General features: G+C 39.0%; 1 protein-coding gene across 1 annotated transcript in view; it reads left to right on the forward strand.

Annotated features, from left to right (window-relative positions):
• STX12 (syntaxin 12) overlaps nt 1-17,632 on the forward strand; it is a 33,557-nt gene that overhangs the window by 10,815 nt on the left and 5,110 nt on the right. Inside the window, exons 2-6 of the mRNA XM_068539264.1 lie at nt 2,648-2,717; nt 3,934-4,033; nt 8,189-8,326; nt 13,970-14,013; nt 15,336-15,441. Of these exons, the coding sequence (XP_068395365.1) occupies nt 2,648-2,717; nt 3,934-4,033; nt 8,189-8,326; nt 13,970-14,013; nt 15,336-15,441 (458 nt within the window). The remainder of the gene's footprint in view (nt 1-2,647; nt 2,718-3,933; nt 4,034-8,188; nt 8,327-13,969; nt 14,014-15,335; nt 15,442-17,632) is intronic.

Raw genomic sequence — 17,632 nt, forward strand, 5'->3', positions numbered from 1 at the left:
GTGTTGACCTAAAACAAAGAGACTGCCAGGTATTTCTCCAGCAAAGACGGGTTTATTCTCGATCAACAGAGAGTTGCAGTTTGGGGTCTGCAATCATGGCTAGCCAAGTGGAAACCCCCTCCTGGCAAGGGAAGGGGAAAAGGAAGTTGGGAGGGGTATAGCAAACAAAGAGTCCATGGCTTTTCATTGGCTGAGAGGAGTCTTCTTCATAGCATTTGGGCTCAGCTGTTGTGGCAGGGTGTGCGAGCTCCCCCTTCTGGTCTCCCAACTCTGTTTAACTGAGGTTTCTGTTTATTGATTTTTTACAGGAGAAATAACTTGTACGTGCTGCTAAGGACTAGGTTGTTCAGTTTCTACGTAGGAGTAGAGTCACCCAGAAATCACCTAGAAGATTTTGCTTAATTATTGTTTCTTAACAGACTTAGAGGCTATTAACACATCTGTGTTTTTGTAAGGTAACTGGTACTTAATAAACTTCAGCTTGCCTTTATACTACCCTTGGTGACCGAACTAGGGCCAAGGTTATGACTCTGACCCCCAAATTTTGTTATTTAAGAAACATCCTATCATAAGGAACAATTAATTTTTATTTTTATTTATTAATTTTTTAAAAAATATTTATTTATTTATTTATCTTGGTTGCACTGGGTCTTAGTTGCGGCAGGTGGGCTCCTTAGTTGCAGCTCGCGGGCTCCTTAATTGTGGCACGCGGGCTCCTTAATTGTGGCACGTGGGCTCCTTAGTTGCGGCGTGTGGGCTCCTTAGTTGTGGCATGTGGGCTCCTTAGTTCTGACGTGCGAACTCTTAGTTGTGGCATGCATGTGGCATCTAGTTCCTTGACTAGGGATTGAACCTGGGCCCCCTGCATTGGGAGCACGGAGTCTTAACCACTGCGCCACCAGGGAAGTCCAGGAACAATTAATTTTTAAAATTTAAAATTCTAATAAGTGCAATTTCGTTTTCATTGGACATTGAAGCCTTGTTTATATGTTGTTCCTATGAGATATATAAAAATGATACAGTATTCATTGGTTTCCTCATCTTCTTCCACTAAGCCAGTCATTTAGCAGTCTGGTGTTTCACAAGTGAAACTTGGGCATTAATCCTGAGAGGGTAGGAAAGGCCCTCACAAAGGACACTGTCTTTTGGCTAGAGGAGCCATATATTACCTATTGTGTTATATTATCTCTTGAAGTTCTAGTGAAACTTGAAGATAATTAATTGTGTTTCCCCTGGGCAAAAAGTACTCTATTATTGTGTTCCGTATTCCAGCTATTTGCAATAGAAGACAGGGAATGCTCTTAAAATGCAAGCGTGCAAACAAACTAAAAAGTCGTACAATAAAATTCCAAGCTCTGCAAATGAATGAATGAATGAATGAATGAATCTCCCTCGTCCTCCCTGCCAACCAGAAAAAGAAAATAGAAAGCAGGACATGGGAAATCAGGGGCTCTATTCCTGTCGCAGAAGTCAGTGAGGGACAGGGGTGTTCAGATTCCCAGGCAGGCTGGTGTTTCTCCTTTTTGAGAGATAATCCATTCCTCTGGACCTCTGCTTTCCTAGTCCAGGCCTAGGGGCTTAAACATCTAGGATTCAAACATGACCATTCCAAATCTTAGCACAGTATCTAGGTAGAGTAATCTGAACAAAACGATATACTGTTTGTCTACAGACAGCGTAGTTAAAAAATAGGCATTGGAGTCTGATGTACCTGGGATTGATTTTTTTGCCCTGCTACTTTTTGTGTGCCCTTATATAAGATATTTAACTTCTTTAAATATATTTCCTCATCTGCACAGTGAAGATACATCTACTTCAGACTGTTGCTATGAAAATTAATAAGATTATATATACAAAGCTCCTAATATAGTACTTGGCACATAGAGGTGCTCAATTAGTGGTAACTTATTATTAATAATAAGTGTACATTGTCTTTCCAAAAATGTTTGCTGTATAAAATATTGTATATTAGTGAATTTAAATTTTTATTGTTGTGAATTGATATTTGGTATCAAGGCCATTCCAAAAGCGATGAACATTTTAACCAGTGCCATGGGAAATCTGGCAAAATGTGGGAGTTCTTTGGGAGTGACGAACAAAACCACCATCCTCTACTTAGTGGCACAGTTACTCTAGAGGAGAAAGGCGGACCTTATAAGTAGCTTTAGACGGGAATATATATGCCAAGGTCTTGATCATAGCATGCTTTCTATTAGTTGTATGTACTTATTCAGGATGTGGAGAGAGACCAGTGATCTGAGAATTAGGATGCTCGTGATGAATGTATTTTTCTTTTTTTTTTAAATTAATTTATTTTATTTATTTATTTTTGGCTGTGTTGGGTCTTTGTTGCTGAGCGGGGGTTGCTCTTCGTTGCGGTGCACGGGCTTCTCATTGCGGTGGCTTCTCTTGTTGCGGAGCACAGGCTCTAGACGCGTGGGCTTCAGTAGTTGTGGCACGCGGGCTCTAGAGCGCAGGCTCAGTAGTTGTGGCACACGGGCTTAGTTGCTCCGCGGCATGTGGGATCTTCCCGGACCAGGGCTCGAACCTGTGTCCGCTGCATTGACAGGTGGGTTCTTAACCACTGCGCCACCAGGGAAGCCCTGTATTTTTCTTTTCAATAAATCTTTTTTTCTTTTCTCCCCAGCTGCTCAGATAAAGAATTTGATGAGCCAACTAGGAACTAAGCAAGATTCAAGCAAGCTACAGGAAAATCTGTGAGTAGCTTCCTAACAAGGTTGGGATTTGTGAGGGCCTTTTGGGGACACACTTAATACCCTTGCTGCCTGGCAGCTGAGGTTTCAGGCCTGTGAAATCAGAATGAGAGGCAGTGGGACATGAGGTCATAGCTGGATCTAGAAGAGGAGCAACAAAATATATTAATGGGTTGTGACCTCCGTTGCCTCTCAGAGTCCTTGAACGCTGCTTCTTTCCTCCCTTGGGCAGTTTAGCAGAACAATTTAGGGAAGCAGAGAGGGAATCCCTACCCTCTAGACTACATTCTGCCTAAATGAGCTTCCTTGTTGGCAGAGGCCTCCTGATGATATACAGCGCTCATCTAATCTGGTTGGATTTCCAGCTGTCTATCATATTAGAAAAATGTATTCAGAATGACCCGAGGAGAGTCTGAGGGAGAGAACAGTGGAATAGATTCTTTTTATCATGCCCTTCTTGACTCCATCTCTGCTTTTAGAAGTTCTAGTTTTCATCTTTAAAACATACTGAACAATATTCTTTGTTTCCTGTCCTAGACATTGTGAAGTGAGAGAATGACTTACTACTTTGAGCTTTTTCCAGGGAGATGTGAGATAGCTCTGGGTATGTTAGTACTGTCTGCGATGCTCAGGCTTCTGATTGACTTCCCTCTTGGGGTTTTCTTGTTTGTTTGTTTGTTTTGTCTCCCTCTTGGTTTTGACTCCCTTGTTTTATTTATTTATTTATTTATTTTTATTTTTTTATCTTGGAGACCCCTTTGCAGTGAAAAAAACGTTAGTAATTAATGGTGTGGTTTCCCTGTCCTCCCTTAAACCCTTTGTAGAAATGGCCAGATAGTAGAGGAAACCATGACTGAAAGGAGCCTTTTTTGTATTTCCACTACCTTTCAATCCCACTTAACATAGCACACATTCTTCCCTCTTTAATTTCCTTCCCCCAGAACTGCTGAGAATGCTTTTCCTTCCTCCCCAAGGAGTTAAAATACCCAGTCAGCAGGTTTCGTTGAGGCAGGTTGTTTCTACTCAGTAATATGAAGACGACTTGAGGTGAGCATGACTGGGTAGTATTTCTGGAATTTTGTTGTGAACCTGGGCATCTAGGAACCCATTTCTTCAAGTGCCCTTTCATTCCCTGCGTTGTGAGACACTCTGAGAACGAACTGATACCAGCAGCTCTCAAGAAGTGAGAATATCCTAAAACATATCTTTTCTCTCTTAGGCAACAGTTACAACACTCTACAAATCAGCTTGCCAAGGAAACAAATGAATTACTGAAGGAATTAGGGTCCTTGCCCCTTCCTTTATCTACTTCAGAACAGGTTGGTATTTTGTGGCGTTTTGGCTTGTTTTTTTAATAAGAAAGGACTTCGTGTTTGTGGAGAGGCAGTGTGTGAAACAAAAATAACTTGGCCTTTGGTTCTAGATAGACCTTCTCTGAACCTCAGTTTCCTTATTCATAAAATGGATAAGTGTCTGTTGTGACAACAGAAAGAATGTATGCACCAGATCTTGCAAAGTGCCTAGCATTTAGTAGGCACTCAATATGGGTAGCGGCTGCTGTTATTAGTAATAATATATTAATATATTAGTAAATGGGTTTAACTGGAGAAGAATGTCAATGTTTGCATCTTGTTGGGGTTTGACCTGCAGCTTTATGCTTTCAGGCTTGATCCTAGTTTGCTTGTATCCTGTATCTATACATTTCAAGCAGACGTCTTTTATATTTTGTAGTCACTTTCATGTCGCATCATGAATCATTTATAGGTCTCAGGTTGAGGAAATGCTCAGGGAACTAGATTCCTCTATTTAAGTCATTTTCTTCAGTGGCCATTTAAATCCTTTAAAACCACACAATTTTTACTGGAATTCATTGTTCCCTTGATATGCCATGCCTTTTCTTCAGACGTTCCTGAAGTCAGATGTGCCCCCTCCATTGTGGCTTGACTTTTTAATCTATTATTCATGGTCTGCCTCAAATCCTCTCTCTTCCAGGGCAAAAACCTTCTCCATCTATCTTAGCCTATTATGATTCTATTTTGCTTTTAGTTTCTGTACCATTCATGGGAGCACTTAACTTACATTTCTTTTTATTCTTGCATTTTTTAAACGATGGTATCCTATCTGATGGCTCTAAAGATGAAGCCTACCACCTCCCTATCCCGGGTTGTCTGTGCATTGTGACTATTGGAACATAAAACAATTTTAGTGTGTTGTGATCATCATTTATAAAAATGAAACAAAGTAGAAATATCAGAGTGTGTAACCATGTAATAAGGGTAAATACTGTTAATGAAACTTTCATACATATGTATATATATGGTGCTAGGTCAAGATGTTACATTCTTATTCTGTGTCTCCATCAAAAAAGTTTGAAAATCATCAGTTTAATCCATTCCTGGCAAGTCATTTAATGAAGTATATGTTCAGTCTTTGGAGTTTTGGCATCCCCTTGCACAAAAGAAAAGAACCAAAACTAGGTGCTTTTGTCATCCTGCTACACGGTAGTAACCTTAATGTAATCACCCTTTGACTATCCACATGTGCTGTTTGTTTTGTTATTCATGCTGATATTTCACCTATGGACCAGTTCCCCCTTGCCATTCATTATCTCAAATTGTTCCCAAATCACCCCTTTCCTCCTCTCAGCTATGCACTTAGGGAATACACACTTGCAGATAGTTTTAGCAGTAATAAAAAGGGAGTCTAAGAGTCTGATGTAAACAGAGTATTGAAAGTACTTAAGTGTTAAATAGTAGCCTAAGCAAAATATAAAGTTCAGTCTGCTTAAAAATAAATCTAATGTATTCCAAAATCAAATAGAATTTATTTTTGGATTATGCATGCTCTTGTTCCCTTCCATTATCTTGGATCATTAAGAACATGAAATAAATCTACAGACATATTTTCTCTGGTGAAATACAAATCCTTGATTCCCTTCCTCCTATTGTGCTGAATATTCTTTTCCCTTTCAATTGTTTCGTTATCTAATTAATCTTAGCCCTGTCACCCATCTTTTTGTTACTGGACTATCAAACCATACATCCTACTCTCAGCATTTTTCTCATACTTATGTGCTATCATCAGTAATCTTCTAGTTGCTAAATCCAGTGGCCTGTTTTGAGTTTATTCACTTTTCTTTGTTTCATTTGATCCTCTTGCCCATCCTGTCTTCACTGAAACTTTCTTCTTCTTTCCATGATCTCTGTAGTAAAGCCTACAAAGTAGTTCTCATGTCTCCCAACTCTGGTGATCCCTTTCTGGCCTATTTTCTCTTACCCCAGGTTGAGTCTCAGCCTCCTTCTCTGACTTTATATCTTCCTAGAAGTGGGTGTGCCCCAAGGCTCTGCCATTGATCCTGTAATTTTATTACTCTATGCTTTCTCCATCAGGAGTCTTTTCTACTGTACTTTTATGAGCTTCCTGTCACCTTTATGAACATGATCCCCAGATCTTTTTCAAGCCCTAGCCCCTAAACCTCTAAGTATTTGGCCCATATTGCCAGTTCCTGCTCTGACATCTCCTCTTGAATATGCTGCCTTCATCTAAAATTTAATGTGTTGTCTTATACTGAATTCCTCCTGTTTCACCCAAACTCCTTGTCTAAGCTGATTAACAATGCTTATTGTCATAAAAAAGTTTGTGCCTTTTAACCTAATGTTCCCACTCATGCAAATGTGTCTGCGTTCTAAGAAAAAGAAACCAACTATATACTCCGGAGCCAAATTTCCTGGATTTAAATTCTACCCCTGCCATTTACTGTGTGATCATAGGCAAATTGCTTAACCTCTCTGTACCTCATTTGTCTGATCTGTAAAATAGTTACTATAATAGTACCTAATTTATAGGTTGATGTATGGATTAAGTGAGTTATTATATAAAGTACTTATAACAGTACTGGTACATGATAAACACTGTATAAATATTAGCTGTTACAATGGGGCTCACTTTAGCTTTATTTATAATGGTTAAAAATGGAACAGTCTAGAAGGAATGTTTACCTAAAATTTACTAGATCAACTTGATGGAGTATTATATAACAAAGACCATAACTGTGAAGAGTACGGTAACATGGAAAATGTTAATGATATACTTAAAAGATAGTATTTTTGGATAGTGAGATTGGGGAGTGATGGGTTTTTTCCCCCTATTGTTATAATGTTTATGTAAAAATTAAAATCCCAGAAAAGGGATAAAAAGTCCTTTATCTAAATTTGCTTTCAGTATTACCATCACTCTCCCAGGTGTGAAATTTGAGTCATCTCTTGACTTTATACCCCTTTCCCCACAGCCAGTCACATAATATTTCTTAGATTCATTTCTTTGTGTTCCCATTACTGATACCACGTCTTCCTAACCCTAAATCTAGATTATTGCAGTCATCTTTTTGACTTGTTTCTTTTTCCCATTCCATCACCATCAAGGACTAATTTTTCTAAGTTATCATTTTGTACCCGTCGTGTTCTCCACACACAAATCTTCGTTGCTCTTTGTTCTTTAGAGGTTGAATCCCACACTCATTATCTTGGCATTTAAAACCTGCAGTGGCCACCCCCTTTCCTGCTTTTCCAATTTTATCTTTTAGCTATGCTCATGAAAAAGACTTTGGTTCCAGCCAAACTATCTTTTTCTAGATCCTCTGCAAATTTCTGCCACCATGCCTTTGCTCACACTGTTCCCTCGCCTGGATTCGCCTTACCCCTTCTCTCTGCTCTTCACGCCTTACTCTTCCTTCAGTGCCCACCTCCTCTGGAGGCCTTTTGATCACTTAGATTCTTACTGATTATACTTGCCTCTGTATAATGTGTACAGTACTCTGTATAGTACTAATTGAATATAGCAATTATTTGTATTGATTTGTTATTTGTATATCTAAATTCTTTATCTCCAAATAGATGATAAGCTGTTTGAGGTCAGGGGTGACTTTTTACTTCTGTGTTCCCAGCACACAGCAAGTGCTCTCAGTATGTGTTTTTTGAGACGTAGTATCAGTACGCTTAGTAAAGGTAGCTTGTAACTCTACAAAGTAGTTTTCAGGTTCTCAAAGATTTTGAACGTCACTACAGTGTGAAGGAAAATGATTCCATGGTTTTCAGGTAAGCTGTGAACTCAGTATAGATGAATACAGTTTTAACATTTTAGCAAGAAAACAATCTCTGTTGGGTATTCTGCTTTTAGATTCCCCTGGGAACTAACATTTTGAATTGTGGTTCCCTCTGAGATTCCCTTACCAGGTAAATGATACCCAATTCCCAGGTTTGTCAGAACGAAAGAAGGAAAACTCTGACTTGGCCTATAGTATTAACCAGGGATTTGAGTTAGAAAAGGACAAATTTATTAATTTAAGGAAGAGCCTATTTCATAGTAATTTTCCTACTTGGAACTCTTTAGGAGGTATAATTTTGCTTTTAATGGGAATTAAAACCAAATGATTCTGGGTTAATGTGAAATTTCAAGTTCTTATTTAATTTCCTTAGCGCCAGCAGAAACTTCAGAAGGAACGTCTCATGAATGACTTCTCTGCAGCCTTAAACAATTTCCAGGCTGTGCAGAGAAGGGTATCTGAAAAGGAAAAGGAGAGTATTGCCAGAGCAAGAGCTGGATCTCGTCTTTCTGTAAGTTTATTTCCAAAAGAAGACCTTTGCAAATTTCAGGATGTTCTTTCCTAAGTTTTTAAAAAATTTTTGACCATTTTCTTTGCTTACTATCCCTCCAAATAATAAACATAGACATTAGCTGCTGTGAAAATGTCAGATTGGTATATACCCTTTGTTTAAAAAAAAAAAGTGTACATATGGTCACTTTGTACACTAGACTAGAAAGGAATGTGCACAAAGATTTACAAAAGTGACAGGTAGAATTGTGTGTAATTTTCTTTTTTCTTTTTTCTTGTCATGTTGATCTTATGTTAAAAACTTAAAAAAAGAAAAAAGAATACATCTGTTTCCTAGAATATCGCAGGCTAGGTTATTTGGACTAGACTTCTCTTTGAAAAGAATTAACAAATACTAGATTTTAACAACCCAACTTCTTAAAAATATTAAAGAGCCATGAAAATATTAAGGTCAAAGTCTAAGAGAAGGTGTGAACCCATAGACATAAGCAGAGCACTGAAACTGCTTTTCCACTGAGTACATTTACTGAGGGCCAACTTAGATTCAGTTTTGATGTCCTCATGGCATGAAGAGGGACAAAAGTCAAAGCCAAGAGTCCATGCATGGTGGATAATCTAAAAGAAGGTGCTCCTCAAATTAAACTGGGCCCTAAAAAATGAAAAGTAAGCCCTCCTTTCCCCTAGCAGACTGCAAAAAAGATCGCATTAGCACTGAGGATGGCAGGAGGGAGGGGAAATCCAGACAGTAAGTTGTACCACAAAATAACCTTCAGGCAGATTTACTGCCCACATTCTACCTGAATGGTCCAAAAGCCTAAAGCTTCAAGTAGTCCTCGTCTGGTTGAGTACCTACGTGCCAGACAGAAGCAAATACAAATCCTCTCTGTTTAGACACCTTTATCCTAGCCCTAAAAGAATACCCTCAAATAATTTTTGAAGTGTAGTGAGCAGCCCAGGGTACACAAATAAACAGATAACCCTGGACAGAAACTAGTAGAAACAAAAGTGAGGTGAAATAGACCTATAAAGACTTAATATATTAGAATTATAAGATAACTATACTTATTGGGTTTAAAGAAATAGAAGATCTTGAACACATCTGCAGGAAGCAGGAAACCACAAAAAGCTTTGTAAAGAGTCAAAAGATTTTCTAGAATTGAAAAATATAATGTGGAAATTAAAAACTTAACAGGTGTGTGGTTTAACTAGAAAATAGGTTAGAAGATATTATCCAGCATGTAGGACAGAGGGTTAAGAAGTTAAATAGGGAAGAAAGGTTATGAGAAATGGAGACTGAAGTAAAAGGATCTAAAATAGTTTTTTTTTTAAAATAAATTTATTTACTTATTTATTTATATTTGGCTGTGTTGGGTCTTTGTTGCACGCGGGCTTTCTCTAGTTGTGGCGAGTGGGGGCTACTCATTGTGGTGTGTGGGCTTCTCATTGTGGTGGCTTCTCTTGTTGCAGAGCATGGGCTCTAGGCACACGGGCTTCAGTAGTTGTGGCACACGGGCTCAGTAGTTGTGGCTTGCGGGCTCTAGAGCGCAGGCTCAGTAGTTGTGGCGCATGGGCTTAGTTGCTCCGCGGCACGTGGGATCTTCCTGGACCAGGGCTCAAACCCATGTCCCCTGCACTGGCAGGCGGATTCTTAACCACTGTGCCACCAGGGAAGTCCCTATAATAGTTTTAATTAGAGTTACAGAATGAGGGTAGAGCAGACATAGGTCAGAAGTCATATTTGAAGAGATAATGGCTGGTAATATTTCAGAACTGATGAAGGGCACTAATCTACAGTTTCAAGAACCCCAACAAATCCCAAGAAGGATAAATTTAAAAACTCTCATTCTAGGTATATCAAAGGGAAACTTCAGAACACCAAAGACAAAGAGAAAATCATAAAAATAGCCAGGGAAACAATAGAATATCTTCAAAGGTGCAATAGTTAGACTTCTCAACAGCAACACTTGAAGCCAGTAGAGTGTTGTCTTTAATGTTATAAAGGACGATAATTGCCTCCCTAGGATTCTAGACCCAGTGAAAATAGATAACCAGAATGAGGGCTAATTAAAGACATTTTCAGTCAAAAGAGAGTTTGCTATCAGCACACCTTACTTAAGAACATTCTAAAGAATGAACTTCAGGCAGAAGGAAGGTGAATCCAGATAGTAAGTCTGAAAAGCAGAAAGGAGTAAGAGTAAAGAAAGTGGTAAATATGTGAAAAGATAAATCACAAACAGGGAGAAGATACTGCTATTTGTACAACTGACAAAAGACTGGTATCGAGAATATAAAGAATTCTCAGGAATCAATATGAAAAAGACACAACCCAACAGAACAATAGTTTCTTAAACTTTTTGATTTCAGGACCCCATTATACTCTTAAAAATTATTAAGGATCCCAAAGAGCTTTTGCTTATATGAATGATATCTATTGATATACATTGTATTAGAAATTAAAACTGAGAAGTTTTTAAAATGTTTATCATTTCATTTACAAATAATAATAAACCCATTACATACTAACATAAAAATATAAATGAGATTTTAATTAATACTACTTTTCCAAAACAATAAAAAAAGTTTTAGTGAGAAGAGTGGCATTGTTTTCATTTTTGCAAATCTTTTTAATATCTGGCTTGACAGAAGGAAGCTAGATATTCATACCTGCTTCTGTATTCAGTCTGTTATGATATGTTGTTTTGGTTGAGGTATCTGAAGAAAATCCAGCCTCACAGAGGTAAGTAACTGGAAAAGGAAGGAGTATTTTAATTAACCTCGTAAGATCATTGTTGATATTTTTCCTTGATACTACATCAAAACTGGACAAAACTTAGTTGCATTGTGGAATCGAAAACCATTGTCAGTGACTTGTTCATACTCTGATGCATTAAAATCTTTGTCTGTCTTATGCTTTTATTGGATCTTTTATCTGTGCATGATTTTTATAACATCATGTATTTATCATTTGGAAAATATTGGTTCCCTGACTTATGCAGGTCTTCTAAATGTTGATATATTTCATTTTACAATATCAAAAAATCATGTATTATCTTCAGCTTGACCAGAAAAGTCTTTAAATATTGAGAATCTCTCAAGTTCACAAGCAGTAGATACAAGTTTTCCAGAATTCTTTTTTTTTTTTTTTCTATTTGAAAGCTAGATTTTTATCACTGGCAACAAACACTGTCCATTATTTTCCTTGAAGTGACAGTCTCACATTGTTTATTTTGAAGAACTTGTCTTTTGAATACCCATCTGAGTAACCATAGATTGTTAGTTATTCTTTTATATATATCATATATATGTTTGTGTGTATATATATATATACATGTGTATATATATATACACAAATTGTATTAAAAGTTTATATATTTTAAAAGTTTTATATATAAGTATAAACTATATTGAATAAGTAAAAATGCTATTCCCTAAAAAAAGTAGCTAGTTCACCCAGCAACTCAATTACACAAGTGCTTTTCCTGGAGACAAACATCGTATTTCTGTTTGTAGCAGGAGGGCTTTATGTATACTTCCCAGTTCACCATACAGAATATTAAAAAGACATGTACTGAGATTTAGTTAATAAATTTAATGGCTTCATTAAGGACAAACTGGCTTTTATCCCCCTATGTGTGGTGATAAAGAATAGAAAACTCCTAGTATGGTTTGGTGCCACTGCCTTGATTTGTGTTAAAGTGCAAGTGGTAGTTTTGTCCACCTTTGTTTTTGTCAACACAGTGAAAAAAGCAAATAACATCTTAGTATTGCTTTGAATAATGGTCAAATGGAGAAGTACTCAACTTTTTTAGTAGTCATGGAATTACAGATTAAAACCACCCTGAGATACTATTTCATGTCCAAAAGAAGGGCAGGGAAAAAAAAAAAAAAGGCAGAAATTTTAAATTCTGTGAACAGGGAAGATTGTTGCCATGGATATGATGCACAGGAACTTTCCTACCTGGCCAGTGGTAGTATGAGTTGGAACAACCACTGGAAAACATTCTGGCTGCAACTTCAGAACACACGCACACCTTATGACCCAGCAGTTCTATGCTAGAGAACACTGTAAGTCTGTACCAGGGTATATGTACAGGAGTGTTCATAGCAGCATTATTTGTAGTACTCAAAAATCAGAAACATCCAAATGTCGATTAACAGTAGAAGAGATAGGGCTTCCCTGGTGGTGCAGTGGTTAAGAATCTGCCTGCCAATGAAGGCAACACGGGTTCGAGTCCTGGTCCGGGAAGATCCCACATGCTGCGGAGCAACTAAGCCCCTGCACCACAACTACTGAGCCTGCGTTATAGAGCCCGTGAGCCACAACTACTGAAACCCACGTGCCTAGAGCCCGTGCTCCACAACAAGAGAAGCCATCACAATGAGAAGCCCGCGCACTGCAATGAAGAATAGCTCCCGCTCGCCGCAGCTAGAGAAAGCTTGTTGCACAGCAACGAAGACCCAAGGCAACCAAAAATAAATAAATACATTAATTAATTTTAAAAAACATATAAAAAATACAAGAAAATGATGATCACAAAGTCAGGATGATGGTTACGCTAAAGGAGAGGGAGGTGGTTGTAACTGGAGAAGGGCACATAGGTAGGCTTTAGAACACTAGCAGTGTTCTGTTTTTTTCTTTTTTAATTTATTAAATTTATTTATTTTTGGCTGCATTGGGTCTTTGTTGCTGTGCGTGGGCTTTCTCTAATTGTGGCGAGTGGGGGCTACTCTTCATTGCTGTGCGCAGGCTTCTCATTGCGGTGGCTTCTCTTGTTGTGGAGCACGTGCTCTAGGCGTGCGGGCTTCAGTAGTTGTGGCACGCAGGCTCAGTAGTTGTGGCTTGTGGGCTCTAGAGCTCAGGCTCAGTAGTTGTGGCGCACGGGCTTAGTTGCTCCGCGGCATGTGGGATCTTCCCGGACCAGGGCTCAAACCCGTGTCCCCTGCATTGGCAGGTGGATTCTTAACCACTGTGCCACCAAGGAAGCCCTTGTTTTGTTTCTTGATATGGGGAAAGAGTAAAAATGTTTTTCAAAAAAACCCACAGTGTTCCTCTGGGCGGGTAGAATTTTGAAATTTTCTTTATTTTGCTTATCTTTTTAATTATTGTTATCATGAAAAGGGACGGCTTTTTAAAAATAGGAAAAGATTGCTCTTTTAACATTTTTTCTTAGTTTGTTGTTAAATTACAAAGGTAATACATAATTAGATTGATTTTTTTAAGTCAGTTTGCCACTTTAGTACGTAATATGCTTTAAATGTCCATTTAAAAAAATCTTCACATGTTCTGAAAATTTGTTTCCTTGCAAGTTTTCAACTCTTTCCCTTAATCCACCTGCCTCCAAATTTTAAGATAGGTTATCATTATTATTAATTTTTATCCCTTTCTCCTATCCATGTTTTCTCCATCCTATTTAGTATGGTTTCTGTTCTGAATCCAAATGGAATGCAGATTTGCTTTCAACTACTTCACACCCATTTCCTGGTCCAGTCAGATTGCCAGAGCCCTGTGTCATCTTACAGAGTCTGTTGGAGCCAAGGGATGTTACTTCTTTATACTGTAGCTAAAGGAAGCCATTGTGTGTGTGTCTGTCTGTCTGTGACGTGTTTCTGGATAACAGCAGCAATAATGCCATCTGCTTTCTAGGTGGAGGAGAGGCAAAGGGAGGAACAGCTCGTTTCATTTGACAGGTAAAGGAATTATTCTAATGTAGAAAGTCGAGATGGGATTTTATACTTTGTACTTACTTTTAATTTTAAAAATCAATGAGAAAAAAAGGAGGAAAAAGAAAGGGAGCCTTGGAGTAGGTAATTTATAATCCATCAAATAAAAAAGTCAAAACTGTGGGCTTTTCCAAGATCTTTGAATTATGGAAGGAATAATTTCAAAGTCAATAAAAAACTTTCAAGAAATCTCTGATGTCTGTGTGTTGAGGAGAGGGCGTGGCTCAATAAGAATAAGTATGAACCCCCAAATCTACGGATTTGGAGGTCTAAATAATTTTACCTCTAATTCAGATTTAAATTCTTCAAAGTTCTTGGGTCTCTGTTTACTCATCCCTAAAATGGAGGCAACTCATCCTTCTAGGAGTATTAAAAGAAAAAGCAAATAATTTGTATCTGAAAAACATCTCCTTTCTTAACTTCTCCAAACTGAATTAACTAATTCCATAAAAATGTACTGATGGTATTAGTTGAGAACATAAAATGTTTTCTTATAGGTATGTATCTATCTCCCCCCCACTATACTGTGAGCACCTCAAGGGCCTGGGGTGCTGTCTTATTCAGTTTTGTATGTCCAGCACATGGAGGAAATTCTTTAAATATCGTGGAGATGATTTGTGATTTATGTGTACTGTTGGAAAATGCTTAATACTGAATTTTCAAAGTGTTTCATTTCTAGTATAAGATGTCTTATGCGTTTCTTTTAAATATGGTACCTGAAAAGAAGAGTTATAACATTTCACTAGCTTTTTACTTTGGTTTTCTGTTAAGAGACATTTAACCTAAAGCATAACCTCAAAGAGATTCTTGAAAACCAGGGGATGTGATTCTATCGGACTAATTGGTGAAGCACTGACAGGTCACTTAACCTGCTCTCCTCCACCTGTCTAGTACCCGAGATACCAACACAGCTTGCACTTTGAGAGTGCCCTGGGAGAGAATGGGCCACTGTACTTTGTTGGTTTCAAATCTCTGCCCACTTCTGTCTAGCAAGTCCTAGCAAGATTGTAGAGTGTACCCCCAAAGGGAAACAGCAAGGAGTCCCATCCCTCATAATTCTGCTTCCTCTTAGTTCTGCCCATGAAAGCTGAGACTTTGTTTTCTTGGTGTTACCAACTCTTTGCCTCTGGATATGAAGAATGTGGCCTCCGACACTTGTATTGATACCAGAGGAGTTGGAGCCCTGGTACTGTCTTTGGGCAGGCTCTGCTGGCAGCAGAGGTGATGCAGATATGTCTTATGTACACCTTAGAGAGGAGGAATCAACTAGTGTGCTTGTCTCCCTGCAGCCATGAGGAGTGGAACCAGATGCAGAGCCAGGAGGATGAGGTGGCCATCACTGAACAGGATTTGGAACTTATTAAAGAGAGGGAAACGGCAATTCGGCAGCTGGAGGTGAGAGCCAAGTCATGTTTTTTGTTTGACTCAATGTAGATGCAATCTCTTAATTCACCTGGTTTTTCTCACAGTGATTATGAAAAAGGATGAAATGAGTTGTTGTATGGCTAATGAGACATATTATGTCTCAGTGTAATCATGGAGAATTTGAACTACTCTTATGTTGGTATTGGCCATGGCACCTGAGAATACCCGAATCCTCTCCTCAGTTACTATATCTTATATGGTCTCCATGAGACTATGCATAGAGAACAGAGCAAGGCCAACAAATATTTTATCGCTCATTAAGACTTTGTCCCGAAACCTCAATGCCAACCTCTAGGTTTAGGTAGGGCTCTATGGAGAGCCCTTTGCTTAGTCTGAATAGCCCAGAATAAAGATAGGCCAAAAAGGTTTGCTCCATTTTTGTGTATCCCAAAGTCCACTCCCAAGTTTTGGATATCACGTCAGTGAGTCAGAGAAATAGGAAGAGTTTTTGAGGTGGGGGTTGAGAGAGCGGTCTTGAGGCCTCTCTTACCTGAGTTCCCAACTTTAATCTTGCACAGTGACCGGTAAAATATCCTTAAACCTGAGTACTTTTCTCCTCCATGGAGATAGAAGACTGCCATCCCCGGGGGCAGTGGGGAGGGGAGGGTTGTAGAGAGGAGAAACTTTGAGCTCCTCCTTGACCTTCATCTGTGGCAGTGGTTCTGAATCATGACTGCACTTCAGAATCACTTGGATATTTTTTTTTAATTCCCCAGCTCTCCTCCTCCACTACCAATTACTATGTTTGGACTATATGATTTTCCTATTTTTCATAGATTAAAAATGGGCAAACATCCACAAGAGGCCCTGGCCGTGGACACGTTTTTCCTTACAAACTTCGCAGGTGATTACAATGTGCAGTCAAGGTTGAGCCCCACTGCCCTAGAGCCCATCAGTGTCTGTTTTTTGATGGGACAGTTCATCCTCAAGTTTGATTATTACCTTCAAAAATGTCATGTCTTTTCTCTGTTTCACCTATTGCTACTAATCATTGACTTGGTTCTTTAACATGAGAAATCCTGCTATAGCAGGGAGTAGAGTGAGATATATGGAGCTAAGGAGAAGAATGTAATGTAGTAGATGTCAGGAGTGTAATGGGCACTTCACATTCAACAGAATTAAGGCCAAATTCCTTAGCCGGGGCTGGATTTTCATATCCAGTCATTTCCTGCATCTAACATACAAACCCCATTCTAATGGTGAAGCATCACACTTCTGTGTGTCTCTTCTACTCTCACACTACACTTCTGACACTTCTGGCCCCCAAATGTGTGGGCTTTTTCCCACATCAAGCAGTTCTGCCACACCATCGGGATGTCCTACAATTCAACTCAATTCTGACACTATCTCCCTGGAGTTAGCCTCAGATCCCACAAGACTGACCCCCCTCCCTGTGACTTCAGATGCCACTCGCAAATGCAGGTCATCACCTGTGCTTCTGACTGACAGGCTGGAAACTGGAGGTTCTCATGACCCCGTCCTTGGGTTCTATTAATTTGCTAGAGCTGCTCACAGAACTCAAGAAAACAGTTTACTCACTAGATTACCGGTTTATTATAAAAGGATACAGCTCAGGAACAGCCATACGGAAGAGATGTATGGGGCAAAGTATGTGGGAAGGGGTACAGAGCTTCCGTGCCCTCTCCCTGCGCACCCTCCCCAAATCTCCATGTGTTCACCAACCAAGAAGCTCTCTGAACCCTATGGTTACATGGGCATGATTGATTAAATAATTGGCCCTTGGTGGTTGATTTAACCTTGAGCCCTCCTCCCCTCCCCAGAGGTCAGAATTGGGGCTGAAAGTTCCAACCGTCTAATCACCAAGTTGGTTCCCCTGGCAACCAGCCCCTATCCTTATGGGTTTTCCAAAAGTCAGGCCATTAACATAAACTTAGGAGTGGTTGAAAGGGGCTTGTTATGAATGAAAAAAGACATCTTTATCTCTTGTATCACTTAGAAAATTCTAAGGTTTATAGAAGCTCTGTGCTGGGAATGGGACAACGACCAAATATATATTTCTTATTATGAATCACAATATCACACCTTATGTTATAGCCAAACTGGGCTGTTTGTTCTTTAACCCAGTTACCTTTCTGTGTATATGGCTTCTCTTTTGCTGTAAGGCACAACTCAAGTCCTACCTCTTCTGCCATAGTCTTCC

The sequence above is a fragment of the Eschrichtius robustus genome, chromosome 3 (assembly GCF_028021215.1).
Source record: "Eschrichtius robustus isolate mEscRob2 chromosome 3, mEscRob2.pri, whole genome shotgun sequence".
Lineage (NCBI taxonomy): Eukaryota > Metazoa > Chordata > Mammalia > Artiodactyla > Eschrichtiidae > Eschrichtius > Eschrichtius robustus.